At 40.0% G+C, this 17,186-nt stretch overlaps 1 protein-coding gene across 1 annotated transcript in view; it reads right to left on the reverse strand.

The window, feature by feature from the left end:
• Positions 1-17,186, reverse strand: part of THEGL (theg spermatid protein like) — an 82,276-nt gene that overhangs the window by 40,482 nt on the left and 24,608 nt on the right. Inside the window, exons 2-4 of the mRNA XM_025386359.1 lie at positions 14,194-14,227; positions 9,779-9,844; positions 169-297 (exon numbers count right to left, since the gene is read on the reverse strand). Of these exons, the coding sequence (XP_025242144.1) occupies positions 169-297; positions 9,779-9,844; positions 14,194-14,227 (229 nt within the window). The remainder of the gene's footprint in view (positions 1-168; positions 298-9,778; positions 9,845-14,193; positions 14,228-17,186) is intronic.

Raw genomic sequence — 17,186 nt, forward strand, 5'->3', positions numbered from 1 at the left:
GGCTGAGGCAAGAGAATCACGTGAACCTGGGAGGTGGAGGTTGCAGTGAGCCAAGATCACGCCGTTGCACTCCAGCCTGGGTGACAGTCTGAGATTCCATCTCAAAAACAAAAAACAACAACAAAAAAACCTCCTGATAAAGTAACATGATAACACACAGACACTAACCTGTTAGGTACATAGAGGCAGGAAACTTGCTTGGGCTGGGCAAGGTTCTCAAGTCTTTTGGTCAGTTGAGCCTTCAAAGCACCCTGGGAAACAGGGCGAATAGGATCTTGATTTCCCCAAAACAGTTTTCTGTTAAGAAACATACAAATAAAATGGTAAAAAAAATTGATTGCTAATGAAAATCTAAAAATTGACTCTTTTTTTTCTGAGACAGAGTCTCGCTCTGTTGCCCAGGCTGGAGTGGAGTGCAGCGGCTCGATCTCGGCTCACTGCAACCTCTGCCTCCCGGATTCAAGTGATTCTCATGCCTCAGCCTCCCGAGTAGCTGGGATTACAGGCACGCACCACCACACCTGGCTAATTTTTTAGTAGACAGGGTTTCACCATGTTAGCCAGGCTGGTCTCAAACTCCTGACCTCAAGTCATCCACCTGCCTTGACCTCCCAAAGTGCTGGGATTACAGGCGTGAGCCACCGCGCCTGGCCAGAAATGGCTCTTGATGGCTTTTATACTGACTTTACTTCATTTTAAGAACTATATCACAGAATTTTATTATTTTCAAGGATCTGAAATGAATATAATATTTATGGAAGTTAAACTATTACTGTTTAACCTATTGTCTTAAAATGAGGTGACCAAAAATGAACCCACTAGAGATAGTTCTGTTTCTGCCATCAAGTAAACCCTGTGGTTTATACTCAGGTTGGCATAAAATGAGCATTCTAACTATCTACACTAGCCTCCTGTTTTGGGTGAAGTCCTGTACCGGGTGGTTAGAAAATAAAATAGTAACAGAATAGTATTAATAGCTATAATTTGTGGAATACTTAACCTTTGCCAGGCATTGTGCTAAGTACTTTACAGATATCAGTTCATTTAGTCTCAACAGCCCTGTGAAATTGGGAGGATTACTGAACATGGGATGAACAGAAAAGGAGAAATCATTAAGGAATTAACCTGAAAAGGCTTCATGGAAGAAAGTAAAAAGCACAGATTGCCAGAAATGAGGTACATTCCACGTTGGGATAACAATGGGAAATGGAAATGACCAAGGCTTGAACCAGGAATATTTAGGGGGAAGTAGAATGTCACATTGGGAGGTAATGAAGCAACATTGCTGAAATGGGTAAGGAGGGCAGGAGAAGGCCTTGAGATGGAGGAGTAAGAAAAGATACAGGCCAGGCGTGGTAGCTCACGCCTGTAATCCCAGCACTTTGAGAGGCCGAGGCAGGAGGAAGGAGGATCACTTGAGCCCAGGAGTTAGAGACCAGCCTGGGCTACATGGTGAAACCTAGTCTCTACAAAAAAATATCAAAAAACTAGCCAGCAATGGTGGCAGCATCTGTAGTGCCAACTACTTTGGAGGCTGAGGTGGGAAGATTGCTTGAGCCTGAGAGGTCGAGGCTGCAATAAGCCAAGATCAATCAGACCACTGCACTCCAGTCAGTGTGACAGAGCAAGACCCTGTCTCAAAAAACAAACAAACAAACAAAAACCTCCGTACACTTGTTATGACTTCACACATAATTAAATTTGCCCAACTAATTGAGTCAACCCTTTAAAAAGACCCCTGGTTTTCTTTTTTCAGCTTTGCTTATATTTTTAGATATAATCTTTCTTTCTCTGCTCTGTAAACATCAGTCAGAATTATTATTAGTAACAAGAATTAATATCCTTGCTCCCTACCTTCTGCTGATTCCATTTTCTTTTTGTTTCTCTTTTTTGTTTTGTTTTGTTTTGTTTTTGAGATGGAGTCTCCCTCTGTCTCCCAGGCTGGAGTGCAGTGGCACGATTTCGGCTTATTGCAAGTTCCGCTTCCCGGGTTCACGCCATTCTCCTGCCTCAGCCTCCCAAGTAGCTGGGACTACAGGTGCCTGCCACCATGCCCGGCTAATTTTTTTTGTATTTTTAATAGACACGGGGTTTCACTGTGTTAGCCAGGATGGTCTTGATCTCCTGACCTCGTGATCTTCCCGCCTCGGCCTCCCAATCCATTTTCTAAATACGGCTCAAATCTGTCCATCTCTCCTCATTCCCACTGTTCCTTCTTTTGTCCATACTCCCATTATGTCCACGCCTTTCTCTACGCCACTGCCTGAGTGATCTTTCTAAAAGCAAACTTGATCAAGTCAAGAGTGTCTGCCACTCCAGCCTATCTATTCTTTCAGATCATGTCTTAGTCTTTCGGGGATTTTTCCTTGCATAGTTTAGTGTTGTACAGAAGTGGTACTCAATATTGTTTGATGGCCTTTTGTCTCATCAAACTCTACTGGAGCCACTTGCAAAAATTTGGGCAGGGATCTTGCTCTCATCGAGTCTGTTCAAGCCAGCACGGCCTGATGTGGAAATATGGCCTCCATACATACTGTCAGTGTTTCCGTCAGTATGCGAAGGATATCGGTTTTGTTAAATTGACTAAGTGATCTTCCTTGAATGGATTATGTGAGGCATCTACACAGTGAAAGAAACCATGCTAGTTCCTTGTACATGAGATCAATTTTTTTAAAAGCCACAAGAAAGGCCGGGTGCGGTGGCTCACTCCTGTAATCCCAGCACTTTGGGAAGCCAAGGGAGGTGGATTATCTGAGATCAAGAGTTCAAGACCAACCTGGCCAACATGGTGAAACCCCGTCTCTACTAAAAATACAAAAATTAGCCGGGCATGGTGGCATGCACCTGTAATCCCAGTTACTCGGGAGGCTGAGGCAGGAGAATTGCTTGAATCTGGGAGGTGGAGGTTACAGTGAGCCAAGATAGCACCACTGCACTCCAGCCTGGGTGGCAGAGTGAGACTGTCAAAAAAAAAAAAAAAACTATAAGAAAAATCACATAGTGGTTCGATGAATGAATGAATGGTGAAAACTGGGGACCCACCTGATGGTGACATGCAGCACATATTAGAGAGGAAAGAATAACCACAGGCAGAATAAAAAGCAAATGCCGATGTTTAGACCTCAAGTGAAGAGGGCCACAGGAGGGAGATCCACATGGGGAAGACAGTAACTAGGCTCCCAAAGAGAGAAGTAGTGGGCAGGCTGGGTGCAGTGACTCACACCTGTAATCCCAGGACTTTGGGAGGCCAAGGCGGGCAGATCACCTGAGGTCAGGAGTTTGAGACCAGCTTGGCCAACATGGTGAAACCTCTTCTCTACTAAAAATACAAAAATTAGCCAGGCATGGTGGCACATGCCTATAATCCCAGCTACTTGGGAGGCTGAAGCAGGAGAATCCCTTGAACCCAGGAGGTGGAGGCTGCAGTGAGCCAAGATCACGCCACTCCACTCAAGCCTGGGTGACAGAGCGAGACTCCATCTCAAAAAAAAGAAAGAAGTAGTGGGTAGAGGTGAGAGAACCACGTAATAGAAGACAAAGAGGGGAAGAGTTTGAAAGAAGGATGCATAAAATATATCAAACCAAGTATATTTTGATAAACAATAAAATATATCAAAAAGCATCAAATATAACTTAGATATCATAAAAGGATAAGCTCTGAAAAAAATCAAAAGACAATAGGATTTGGCCAGGCCATTATCAGTGGTAATAACAGAGTGAAAAACATGTCTTTGGATAGGGGTAAATATAACAGCTCAGATGGAGAGAGGCTAGAAGAGTCAGGGATTAGGAAGCTGAGGTGATGTGTATATATATACTGGGTTTGCACCCAGTTTCAAATTCAGAGCAAAAATTACCTTAGAAACAACAATGAAATTAAGTGCATAAAATATGGTCCGAATGATGCGCTCCAAGAACTGAACCCTCATGAGATTATAGCTGCTTAAAAATTTTGGCCACAAGTAAATATATAAACTTACTATGTACCCACAATATATTTTTTAAAAAAATAAAACAAAAATTTTGGCCACAAGAACTAGAAAACAGAGTATGAACAAAAGGCATTGAGGATAATATATAAAGCAGGATATTTGGCTTAAAGTTAGAAGGAAAAGACCAGTGGGATGAGAAAGAGCAGAGACTCCACAGTCAAGAAAAATTTGGTGGCTGGGCATGGTGGCTCACGCCTGTAATCCCAACACTTTGGGAGGCCGAGGCAGGTGGACCTGCTGAGGTCAGGAGTTCGAGACCAGCCTGGCCAATGTGGTGAAACCCTGTCTCTACAAAAGTACAAAAATTAGCTGGGCATGATGGTGGATGCCTGTAATCCCAGCTACTCAGGAGGCTGAGGCGGAAGAATCACTTGAAACTAGGAGGTGGAGGTTGCAGTGAGCCAAAAACGCACTACTGCACTCCAGCCTGGGCGACGGGAAGAAACTCCATCTCAAAAAGAAAAAAAAAAAAGAAAAATTTGGAGGTAAACTTCATCAGGAAGCGGGGAGGCTAACCAACAGGCTAAAGTAGCGTATTATATACAGATAATGTACCACTGTACTGCCAGCATTTTAGAAATTACCTGTTTAGCAGTTACATGGCTAGTAATATCAAGAAAATAAAAATGTAATCTTCTATGGTCCATATCCAGAACTTGACCACAGAGTATAGGATCTTTATCCATACCACACCTGTCTGATGTATCCATGAAACAGAACCAAGTCTGACACCATCACAATTACCCACAGAATTCTAGAATAATGGAACTAGAAGGATTCTGGGGGGTTCAGTGTTCAATCACCCCATTCTGCACAGCTAAAACTCTAGTCTGTTTCAGATTTCCAGATTTAGAAAACACCAAACAGCTCTCATCAGTCCATTTCCAGAGTTGTATTGTTCTGAAATTCTTATAATCTCTCCCATCATAACAAATACTTATTTAGCTTTTATCTCTTTAAAATGCTTTATGGACTTTTTGAATTTAGAAATCAGTCTTCAAACTTTCTTTGCCAGTCTAGTCTAGCCAACCACAAATTCTTGTAATGTTTCCTCATAGGAGCCATCTTTCTTTTAATAATTTTCTTCATTGGCCTTTGAGACTCTCTCTTTCTTGGTTCTCTTCTAGCAGCTTCCTCTGTTTCTTTTTTGTTTGTTTGTTTCTGTTTTTTTTTTTCTTTTTTTTTTTTTTGAGACAGTTTCCCTCTGTCACCTCTGTCACCAGTGCTGGAGTGCAGTTGCATGATCTCAGCTCACTGTAACCTCAGCCTCCCAGGCTTAAGCGATTCTGCTTCAGCCTCTCAAATAGCTGGGACTACAGGTACGTGCCACCATGCCCGGCTAATTTTTGTATTTTTGTTAGAGACAGGGTTTCATCACGTTGGCCAGGCTGGTCTCAAACTTCTGACCTCAAGTGATCCACCCGCCTTGGCCTCTCAAAGTGCTGGAATTACAGGCATGAGCCACCACGCCCGGCCTCTCTCTGTTTCTTTAGGTAGCATTTCTTTTACAACTCAAACAATGGCACGTGCTCCGGGCTTCCAATCTCTTCAATATTATTATTATTATTATTATTATTATTATTATTATTTAGAGATGGAGTCTCTCAGTTACCCAGGCTGGATTGCAGTGGCGCAATCTCGGCTCACTGCAACTGCCACCTCCCAGGTTCAAACAATTCTCCTGCCGCAACCTATCTCAAGTAGCTGGAATTACAGGTGTGTGCCACCACGCCTTGCTAATTTTTGTATTTTTAGTAGAGATGGGGTTTCGCCATGTTAACCAGGCTTTCTCAAACTCTTGACCTCAAGTGATCCACCCATCCCAGCCTCCCAAAGTGCTGGGATTACAAGCGTGAGCCACTGCGCCCATCCTCAATATTATTTTATTATTACTAAACGCAATTCCCGAATAAGTCTCTCCAGTTATTCTCAAGTAGTCTCCTGAGTGCTAAATCCGTATTTCCAGATACTTATTGAATGTCTGAAAATCATCTGCATGATCTAATGTATCTTCCTCCCAAACCTATCTCCCTCTTGTATTTTCCCTCGCAGTTATAATAGTATTCTCTACCTTATTTCTAAAGACACAAAACTAGAAATCATATTTTACTCCTTCCTCAGACTTCTACAATTCATTTGTCACTAGGTTCTGTCCATCTATGTTTTGACTCTAACCTTTGTCTCAACCTTTAAGGCCAATGTTTTAGGATAGGCTATCATTATTTCTCTCCTGCATTATTTCAATAACCCCAAATTATCTTCTTGCCTCTGGTATTCCATGCCATCAAAGGAACTGTGCCTTTCTAAAATAGACAGGATGATATAATGGAAAGAAATGGGCTTTGTGGGCAACGGATATAGATTCAAATCCAAGTTGAATCGGGTAACTTACTTAACTTTTCTAAACTTTATTCCCTAATCAAATAATGTCTCCAATTTTTCTATTGGTTGCAAATAGGGTGGGTTGAGTGTTCCAAGATTTTGACAGTTCTAGTAATATTCATTAACGTATCTCTTATCAGTGTATACCTCTACTCAATATATATGTGTGTGTTCCTATCCACGAGTAAGAGAGAATTCAATGCATACTATATTTTTAGTTTTAAGCCTCTTAAAACTTAGTCTTCAGAGTATAGCAAAGTTGCAAGATGCAGCATTAATATACAAAAGTCTACTGATTTTTTAATATGCTAACAAGGAACAATTGGAATTTGAAATAAAAAACAGAATGCTATTTACATTAGCATTGCGAAAAAAATGGAATACATAAGCATAATTCTAACAAAATACATATAAGATCTACATGAGGAAAGCTACAAAACTCTGATGAAAGAATCAAAAAAGAGTTATAAATATTGATAGGTATTCAATATTCATGGATAGGAAGAATCAATATTAAGATATCAATTATTCCCAACTTGGTTTATACATTCAATGCAATTCCAGTAAAAATCCCAGCAAGTTACTTCATGGATATTGACAAACTGATTCTATAGTTGATATAGAAAGACAAAAGACCCAGAATAGTCAACATAATATTCAAGAACAAAGTCAGAGGACTAACACTATCTTACTTCAAGACTTATAAAGCTACAGTAATCAAGGCAGTGTGGTATTGGTGAAAGAAGAGACAGATGAGTGAGATAAAATACAGATCCTGTAAGTAGATCCACACAAATATAGCTAAAGGACTGAAGGCAATCCAATCAAGAAAGGATAGTCTCAGCCAGGTGCAGTGGTGGCTCACACCTGTAATCCCAGCACTCTGGGAGGCTGAGGTGGGCAGATCACCTGAGGTCGGGAGTTCGAGACCAGCCCTAACCAACATGGAGAAACCCCATCTCTACTAAAAATACAAAATTATCCAGGCGTGGTGGTGCCTGCCTGTAATCCCAGCTACTCGGGAGGCTAAGGCAGGAGAATCGCTTGAACCCGGGAGGCGGAGGTTGCAGTGAGCCGAGATTGCGCCATTGTACTCCAGCCTGAACAACAAGAGTGAAATCCCATCTCCAAAAAAAAGGAAATGATAGTCTTTTCAACAAATGGTGCTGGAACAACTGGACATCTACATGCAAAAATAAATAATCTAGACACAGACCTTGCACCTTTCATAAACATTAACTCAAAATGTGTCTAGATGTAAACATAAAATACAAAAATATAAAACTTTCAGGAGTTTTATAGAAAAACACACAGGAGAAAATCCAGGTAACTTTGGGTTTAGCAATGAGTTTAGAAACAACACCAAAAGCATGATTCACAAAAGAAAAAACCAGTAAGTTGAACTTCATAAGAATTGAAATTTCTATTTTGTGAAACGCACCACTAAGAGAATGAAAAGCTGAACCATAGACTGAGAGACAATATTTGCAAAACTAATATCTGATAAAGGATTGGCATCCAAAACATACAAAGAACACTTAAAACTCAACAATAACAAATAGCAAAAATGGGCAGATATGAACAAATACCTTACACAGATAAGCAAATATGCTCAACATCAGTTCATTAGAGAATTGCAAATTAAAACAATGAGATACCACTACACACCTATTAGAATGGCTAAAATCCAAACACTGACAACACCAAATGCTGACAAAGATGTGGAGCAACAGGAATTCTCCTTCATTGCTTGTGAAAATGCAAAATGGTACAGTCATCTTACAAGAGCTTAGCAGTTTCTTACAGAGTTAAATATACTCTTACCATATTACTCAGCAATTTACCCAAATTACTAAAAACTTATATGTACCAAAAACCTTGCACATGAATGTTTATAACAGCTTTATTCATAATTGCCAAATTATGAAGCAACCATGATGCCCTTAAATAGATGAATGGATATACCTATATCCATGGTATATATGGATATGATACACCTATACAACTAAATAGTACCACATCAATAGAATATAATCTTAAAAAGAAATGAGCTATCAAGCCAAAAAAAATGGAGGAATCTTAAATGCATATTACTAAGTAAAAGAAGCCAATCTGAACGATTTCATACTGTACACTTCCAACTATATGACTTTCTAGAAAAGACAAAACTATAGAGAGAGTAAATAGATTAGCAGTGGCCAAGGGTTTGGAAAGGGAGGAAAGATGAAACGAATAGTTGGAACACAGATAATTTTTAGGGCCGTGAAACTATCCTGTATGATACTATAATGGTGGATACATTATGCATTTATCAAACCCATAAAGCCGCACAACACAAAAAGTGAACCTTAATGTAAACTACAGACTTTAATCAGTAGCAATGTATCAATATTGGCTCATCAATTTTAACAATTGTACCAAAATAATGCAAGATGTTAGTAGTAGGGAAAACTAGGGGGAACGGTAGTAAACATGGGAACTCTGTACTTTCTGCTTAATTTTTCTGTAAACCCAAAACTGCTCTAAAAATTAAAGTCTATTAATTTTGTTTAAAAAGCAATAGGACAGGCATGGTGGCTCACGTCTGTAATCCCAACACTCTGGGAGGCCAAGATGGGAGGATCACTTGAGCACAGGAGTTTGAGGCCAGCCTGGGAAACATAGGGAGACCCCTGTCTCCACAAAAAAAAATTAAAAATTAGCTGGGCACATGTGGTCCCAGATACTCAGGAGGCTGAGGTGGAAGAATCACTTGAGCCTGGGAGGTCAAGGCTGCAGTGAGCCATGATTGCACCACTGCGCTCCAGCCTGAGCAACACAGTGAGACCCTGCCTCAAAAAAAAAGCAGTAGGAGATCCAAAAAATATTCAAGCTTGACTCAGGAGCCAAAGAAGAAAAAGAAGAGTCCCTTGGCCAAGTATGAAAGGACTGAGGGTCTAGCTTGCTGGAGACCCAGAGGACAGGTGTGCTCTAATAAGAGGTTTAGCGGTATCAAGATTAGTAATAGCAGCCTTAGAGATACAGGCAGCAAAGCTGGACTTGGAAAATGCACAAAAAGTTTCAAAGCGGTGTGGAGTCACACCCTTGAGCAGTGGTTCTCAAGTCTGTCTGCCTACAGAATCATCTGGGGAGCTTTTAACTCCCAAAGTCTATGGCACACCCCATATCGACTAAATCAGGATTTTTGGGGAAAGCACTCAGCCATTACTAAAGTTCCCCAGGTGATACCAATGTACAGCCAAATTTAAGAACCACTGACCAAGGGTTAGCTTTTTACATGCTGACTACAATGAGGTGATAATATTGGTTCAGAGGATCTGTAGAGGTGGATGGATAAATAATACTTACCTATTTGATGTAATGAACACAATCATCACAAACAAGACCATATAATATTGCCTTACCTGTCTGGAGTTCCCCATTGCTTTTTAGGCTTTGAAAGATTTGGGGTTCTCTTCCTAGAAGAAAAACTAACAAATATCAGCTGATTAATTCAAAGAGAATGCTTAAGAAATATGGTTACATTAGATGACTCCTACTCAAATCCCATATGAGGGGGAAAAAAAGAAGAACTAAAACCAATGCTATATTTGATGTGATTTGAAGAGTACTGAAAGGCTCAAAGTACCCAAACATTCTTTGGACCCAACATTCTCACTTCTAGAATTACTAATATAACACATAATAAAATTAAGACAATAAATTATGCAACCAAACAATGAACATATTGTCTCCAGAAGACCCGAGGTAAAATGCACACTTTTTAACAGGAAAAACCTCAATCAGCCTATTAAGGTCATTTGTAGATGGCTTTGTAGCACTGGATTCTGAAGAGATTGTACAGACAAATTTCAGACAGAATATCTGGCTTTGGAAAAACTATGAAATAGGCAAAATACACTTTTGGTACCACTCAACCCCCTCTGTGCCTCACTCTGCTCCCTTGAACCTTCCCTCATTTTTCTTAATCCACTTGTAGCAGAGAGAGTTTGTGCCCTCCAAGCGTCTATGTGTTCCCCTACGTTTCCCAGCCTCCTTTGCAGTGTTTGGAGTGACATAACTGTCATGTCTAATTTCAGCAAGAGTACTGGGTATCACATATGGGCTAGTGTGTCTCTTCCACTTTTCTCTTTCCCTGTTGCAGGGACCTAGAAGTCACATATCCTAGATAGCAGAGCTACAAGGTTGAGAAGGGCCAATCAATTCACACTAGACTCTGGCAGGAGGGAGAAATAAACTTTTATTGTGTTAAGTCATTGAGAGTTCTGTATCTTGTTTGTTAATGTAGCATTGTCTATTCTATGCAGACTAATACACCACCTATGTTGTGGGGACTCATATTACAACTGTGTAATGGCCTTGATTGGAGTCTGAAGGGCCCAATATATAACAACTCTTTTGATCTACCATCTTTGGAAACCAACTGAAAAATAGGCAGAGGAGTCAGACAAATAGAATAAAAATACTATCTGTTATTGATAAAACCATATTGAAATGAGTAGTTTGGATCCCTGACACCCCCAAATTGAACTGACATCCCAAAGCTGCAGGCCTCCTCCTGTAGGGGCTAAACTTGCTATGTGATAGAAAGTAGATCACAAAGATCCTTGTACAGATTGATGCACCATCTTACAGATCATTGTGGAAAGGCAGGCCCCAAAGAAAAAGGGTCCCAGAAGGGACCAATGCTCTCTCCCAAACCTATCAAACAGATGTCACTCCTACTCCATGGAAAGTCTAACTAAAGAATGAGGCAAGAGGCCAGGAGAATTCCTCAACGGAAATGCTTCAATGTATAATGAGGGAGGTGATAAGGAAAAGCATCCCCCTAACACTTGACTGAGCTCTTTAATAGGCTCCAAACTCTTTTAGAATAAGCCCTAGCCCTGGTGTCAGGTAGGATTCAGTCACTGACACAGCACATACAAGGCATTATGTGAAGAAATGGCCTTCCTAATTAAGTGGTGACTGATGCACCGTGGGAGGAGGCAGCAGGGGAGAGTGGGCTCAATAGTCAGCAGCTCCCAAGGGTGCACACTTGTATAACCTCTCAGCATTTGTTTGGTTGGTTTGTTTGTTTTGTTAGAGATAGGGTCTATGTTACCCAGGCTGGAGTGCAATGGCATGATCACAGCTCCCTGCAGCCTTGGACTACTACCCAAACTCAGCCTCCTGAGTAGCTGGGACTACAGACACCATACCGGGCTAATTAGGCACAGCATATTTGCATAAAAGCAAACTTTTTGAAGGATACAGGGGTAGATAATGCAGATAGAAATGGCACAATTTCCTCACATGACTCCAAATTAACAGAGCAGAGAGAAACAAGAAGCAGTAAGAAATAACAATAATGAAAAACTTTTTTGGAACCACACTCCTCACAGCCTTTTTAAGTATAAAACTTTACCAGACACAAACTATCCAGTCACAGGAAAGCTTGTTCACTCAGCATACATTATTTATTTTAAGTACTGTGGTATTTTGAGTGGATACTTGGTACTATTCAGTAGATGTTAATTCTACCTGCTCTACTCCTCAGCCACCTGACAACCTTGGGAAAGTGACTTAATTTTGCTGACTTTCATTTTCTCTCAGTAAAATCTAGTTGATATATCTGTCCTATCTACTTTTCAGAATTCTGGTGAGAAAACCTATTTTTTAACTGAAAACCATTAAACAAAAATAAGGTAGTAGTATTTGCTGCCTGAATAAGGAAGGGGGGAAAAAACTGGAAAGCATGGTAAATACAGCCAGGTGTGGTGGTTCACGCCTATAATGCCAGCACTTCACGAAGCTGAGTTAGAAGGATCACCTGAGGTCAGGAAATTGGGACCAGCCTGGGCAACAAAGTGAGATCTATCTCCACAATAAAATTTTAAAACTAAATGTTAAAACATAAAATACAAAATAAGTCTAAATAATAACCATACATGTAAATGAAAAATAAATATGAATGGTTTTGACCCACTTCTTTAAAAAGTGGATGAAAATAATATCTGGTATTATTTACTTTTCACCTACATGAACCATTGATATGAACCCTTGGTGTTTCTCCCTAATGATTTTATAGGATGAGTATCTCTTATCCAAAATGCTTGGGACTAGAAGTATTCGGAATTTTGGATATTTTCAGATTTTGAAATATCTGTATATACATAATGAGGTATCTTGGGGATGAGACCCAAGTCTAAACACAATATTCATTTATGTTTTACATACATCTTACACACATGCCTGAAGGTAATTATATATATAATATTTTAAATAATTTTGTGTGTGAAACAAAGTTTGTGGTAAGTACTTATGTGTGAAATTTTCCACTTGTGGTGTCATGTCCATGCTCAAAAAGTTTCAGATTTTGGAGCATTTGGGATTTTAGATTTTCAGATTAGGGATGCTCAACCTATATTCTGTCTCCTCTTCTAACTGTATCTTAGCCTAACAAAGGGTAAGCATCGGTTTTCAGGAGGCATTTATTGTTGTGCATTATATGCACATATACACATATACATTTTTCTTTTCTTTTTTTCATAAAGGGCACTTTCTTGAAAAGTCATTAGCTACCGTATTTGAATTAGAGGCAAGGAAGACTGGGATACATTGAACTGGAACTTCACAAAATCTGTGATTCGAGATTGTCAATGCAGAATCCCAAATCGCTTAAAAGTTCAGATCTACTAAGTAATGAATCAAGTACCTAGCAAACAAGTGAAAAACTCAGAGAATAGAAGTGTTCTCCAGCCAGGCACGGTGGCTCACCCCTGTAATCCCAGCACTTTGGGAGGCCGAGGTGGGCGGATCACAAGGTCAGGAGATCGAGACCATCCTGGCCAACATAGTGAAACCCCATCTCTACTAAAAATACAAAAATTAGCCAGGTGTCGTGGTGCATGCCCGTAATCCCAGCTACTCAGGAGGCTGAGGCGAGAATCATTTGAACCAGGGAGTCGGAGGTTGCAGTGGGCTGAGATCGTGCCACTGCACTCCAGCCTGGCAACAGAGCGAGACTGTCTCAAAAAAAAAAAAAAAAAAGAAAAAAAGAAAAGAAAAAGGAAGTGTTCTCCTACATCTCAATCTTCTGTCCCACTGTTTAATAAGTCTAAATAATAGCCATACATATAAATGAGCTAATCAGTAACAATAAATATGAATGGTTTTTACCCATTTCTTTAAAAAGTGGATAAAAATAAAATCTGGTATTATTTACTTTTCACCTATATGAACCCTTCGTATTTCTCCCTAATGATTCTATAGGATGAATATCTCTTATCCAAGATGCTTGGGACCAGAAGTGTAACTTCTTAGTAATTCTGTCTTCCTTCATTCCTCTTCCCATAGGAACTGTGATTAGAAAAGGGCCTTATGGGCCAGGCGTGGTGGCTCACACCTGTAATCACAACACTTTGGGAGGCTGAGGCAGATGGATCACGAGGTCAGGAGTTTGAGACCAGCCTGACCAACATGGTGAAACCCCATCTCTACTAAAAATACAAAAATTAGCTGGGCGTGATGGTGCATGCCTGTAATCCCAGCTACGCAGGAGGCTGAGGAAGGAGAATCACTTGAATCCAGGAGGCAGAGGTTGCAGGGAGCCAAGATGACGCCACTGCACTCCAGTCTGGGGAACAGAGTGAAACTCTGTCTCAAGAAAAAAAAAGAAAGAAAGAAAGAAAGAAAAGGGCCTTATGGCAAAGAGAAAGCCTAGGAATGTTCTTTTTGAAAACTCCAAGGTAGACCCACGTCAAATGAATCTGCCCCATCCAGATTGGCTGGCCTATTAGTTTAGGTCTGTGAAAATAGTACTGTAACTACATCTTACCATTTCCTTACAAAGTCACAGGAAACAGGATTTGCTAAAAGGAAACAAAAGTAAAAGCAAAAATTAGATTCAACAGGAATCAAAAATATGATCAAGATAGCATCACAAATTAAAAGAGAAAGGAGTTAGAAAAAGAAATATTTGAGGAAATGGCCAACTGACATACATCATATTATGTACCAAAATAAACCACAGGTAAATCAAGGAGTTAAATATTTTAAAAACTGAATTAGAGGAAATAAGAGAATATTTACTTGATCCCTGGATTTTAATCTTCTAGAGTTAAAGGTGGCAAAACATATAAAGGACAATATAAATAGATTAAAATACTTAAAATTTCTGTGTCAACAATTAAAACTTAAAGATGATAGAAAACTTTGGAGGAATATTTGGCAATAAATACGATACAGGGTTAATAGTCTTAACATTTGAAGAGTAAAAATGTACAGATTATAAGAAAACACTAAGGTAAGTGTCAAAATTAAATAGACAAAGGATGAGAACAGAATTATGAAGATATATAAAGGGCTAATAAACGTTAAGTAAAAGTTCATCAGCACTACAGGAAAGGAAAAAAAAAAAAAAGAGAGAGAACGCTCAAACTTGCTTGTAATCAAAACAACGCAAAAAATGAGATTTTTCTTTAAACTAGCAAATTGGCAAAAATTTTTTGCAAAGTATAAAGATATTGGCAGGGATGAAATGAGTCCTCTTGTGCACTGCTGGTAAAAGTCTAAATTAGTATATTTTATGAAAAATAATTTGATAGTGTAAGTCAGTAATGTTTACATGCCTTAGTCCAATTCTATTTATAGAAATGGACCCTAAAGAAATAATTCCAAGTGTGGGCAAAGATTTATGCAGAAAAATCTTCATTGTGGTATCTTTAACAGTGGGAAATTAGGTAATCCTGAAATGTCCAAAACAGAAGAAATGGTTAAGCTAATGAAAAATCTTGTTTAGAAGCTGTTTTGTTTTTTATTTTAATGTGGAAAAATGTAGGTGATCCCATAGGCTTTATAATGAAGGATTACTCCAGAGTCTTTTCTTAGGAGTTTTTAATCCCATCTAAGAGTCTAGAATGTTTTTGGTAAAGAAAAGTGGGTGTGCTACAGCATCAGACAGACATGGCTCAAACCTCAGTTTTGTTGCTTACTCCACTGTACAATCTTGGGTAATTTCTCAGGGATTTAGTTCCCCCTTCTCAGATAGGAGGATTAATAGGTCTGTGTAAAGATTAGTGATAAACAGCCGGGCACAGTGGCTCAGGCCTGTTATCCCAGCACTTTGGGAGGCCGAGGCAGGCAGATCACCTGAGGTCAGGAGTTCGAGATCAGCCTAGCCAACATGGTGAAATCCCATCTCTACTGAAAATACAAAAATTAGTCGCTCATAGTGGTGCACACCTGTAATCCCAGCTACTCGGGAGGCTGAGGCAGGAAAATCGCTTGAACCTGGGAGGCAGATGTTGCAGTGAGCCGAGATCACGCCACTGCACTCCAGCCTGGGCGACAAGAGTGAAACAACTCCATCTCAAAAAAAAAAAACAAGATTAGTGATAAACAAAACAAGATTAGTGTATATATGTATATCACTTACATATATATGTAAAGAATCTTGCATATAGTAGATGAATGGTAGTTACAATTATTGGTTACAACTTCAGTGTATCAATGGCTTAAATAGAGCACTGTAGGAAACACAATTAACTATTCAGCCAACTTGTGATTTGGCTCCCATAGGCAAGCATGGTGCCAGTATGGACAGAACACAAATGAGGAAGGTCTCTCTTCTCAAAAAGTTTACGCTCCAGTGGGAGGCAGGCTATGAATTTCAACAAAAACAGTTAATGGAACTTTTAAATTCAGATATTTTCTGTTGTTCCAGACCTAAGGGAAAAGGGAGAGTAGTCCACAAAAATGCCCCTCGTGGCCAGCCGTGCTGTCACCCATGAAAGTTGCAGCACTTATTCTATAGGCTTTTTATGTATTACCAACCTTGCCTTTCAGCTTTATGACCTGACACAGGTTGAAGTCAGTAAAAAACTGAATCAGTCCTAAAAGACCATCTATAAGTACTGATAATGTGAATGAATAACTTGCTATTGTTCTTTTGTGCTATAATTTCTCCCATAGGTAAAGCTTTACCTCTATTTTAGAAAACACAGTTTTGATGTTATCTCATTAATTGGCAGGATGAAATAGCTCTCAGGTGGCTGTTGTTAGCTAATGTCCCAAGCAAAGCAGTGTTACAGTGGTTTCCAAATTTGTCCGCAAATTTGGAGATCTCTTACAAACTACAAGTCCCAGGCCACATCTCAGACCAATTTAGTCACAATCTCTGGGGAAGGGACACAGGCATCAGCATTTTTTGAAGCAGACAAGTTTGGGAACTGCATTTAATGGCTGAGACCACTGGCTCTGGAATCAGAGTTCCTGGAACCAAATTTTGGCTCTAACCTATGATCTAGGGCAAGTTTATTTAAGCTCTCTGCAACTCAGTATTTTCACCACTGAGTTCTTGCTTCAAAAAGTTGTTAGAGGAAAGTTAAATAATGCGAAGAATGAACTCTGCATAGTGTCCAAAAACACAGTAAATACACAATAAATGGCATTATTTGTTAGGCAGGGATCTAGACCCGACATGGCGGCGCCACCTGGCGTAGCAGACCCTTTGTTCGAGACTTCCCTTCCTCTTTGAACACACCCGCAGACTTGCATATGTCAGAGGTTCCGGCTGGGCAACCACACTCCCCCATGACCTGCAGCTCACCTTCATTCCACAAGTTCATAAACAGCAGTTTCGGTTAACAGTTTCCAAAGACCCCTTCCTCATGACCCTTACTCGACTCCTGCCCTAGTAGTTTCAAGACCCCCCAGGCCCTGTTTGTACAACCAGCTTCCCTAACTCTCGGGCTATAAAAAAGCCCCTACCCTCCTCCCTCAGCGCGACTTCCTCAGCCCACACCTTTGGACCGAGGAACCTCGCCCGCG

The sequence above is a fragment of the Theropithecus gelada genome, chromosome 5, assembly GCF_003255815.1.
Source record: "Theropithecus gelada isolate Dixy chromosome 5, Tgel_1.0, whole genome shotgun sequence".
Lineage (NCBI taxonomy): Eukaryota > Metazoa > Chordata > Mammalia > Primates > Cercopithecidae > Theropithecus > Theropithecus gelada.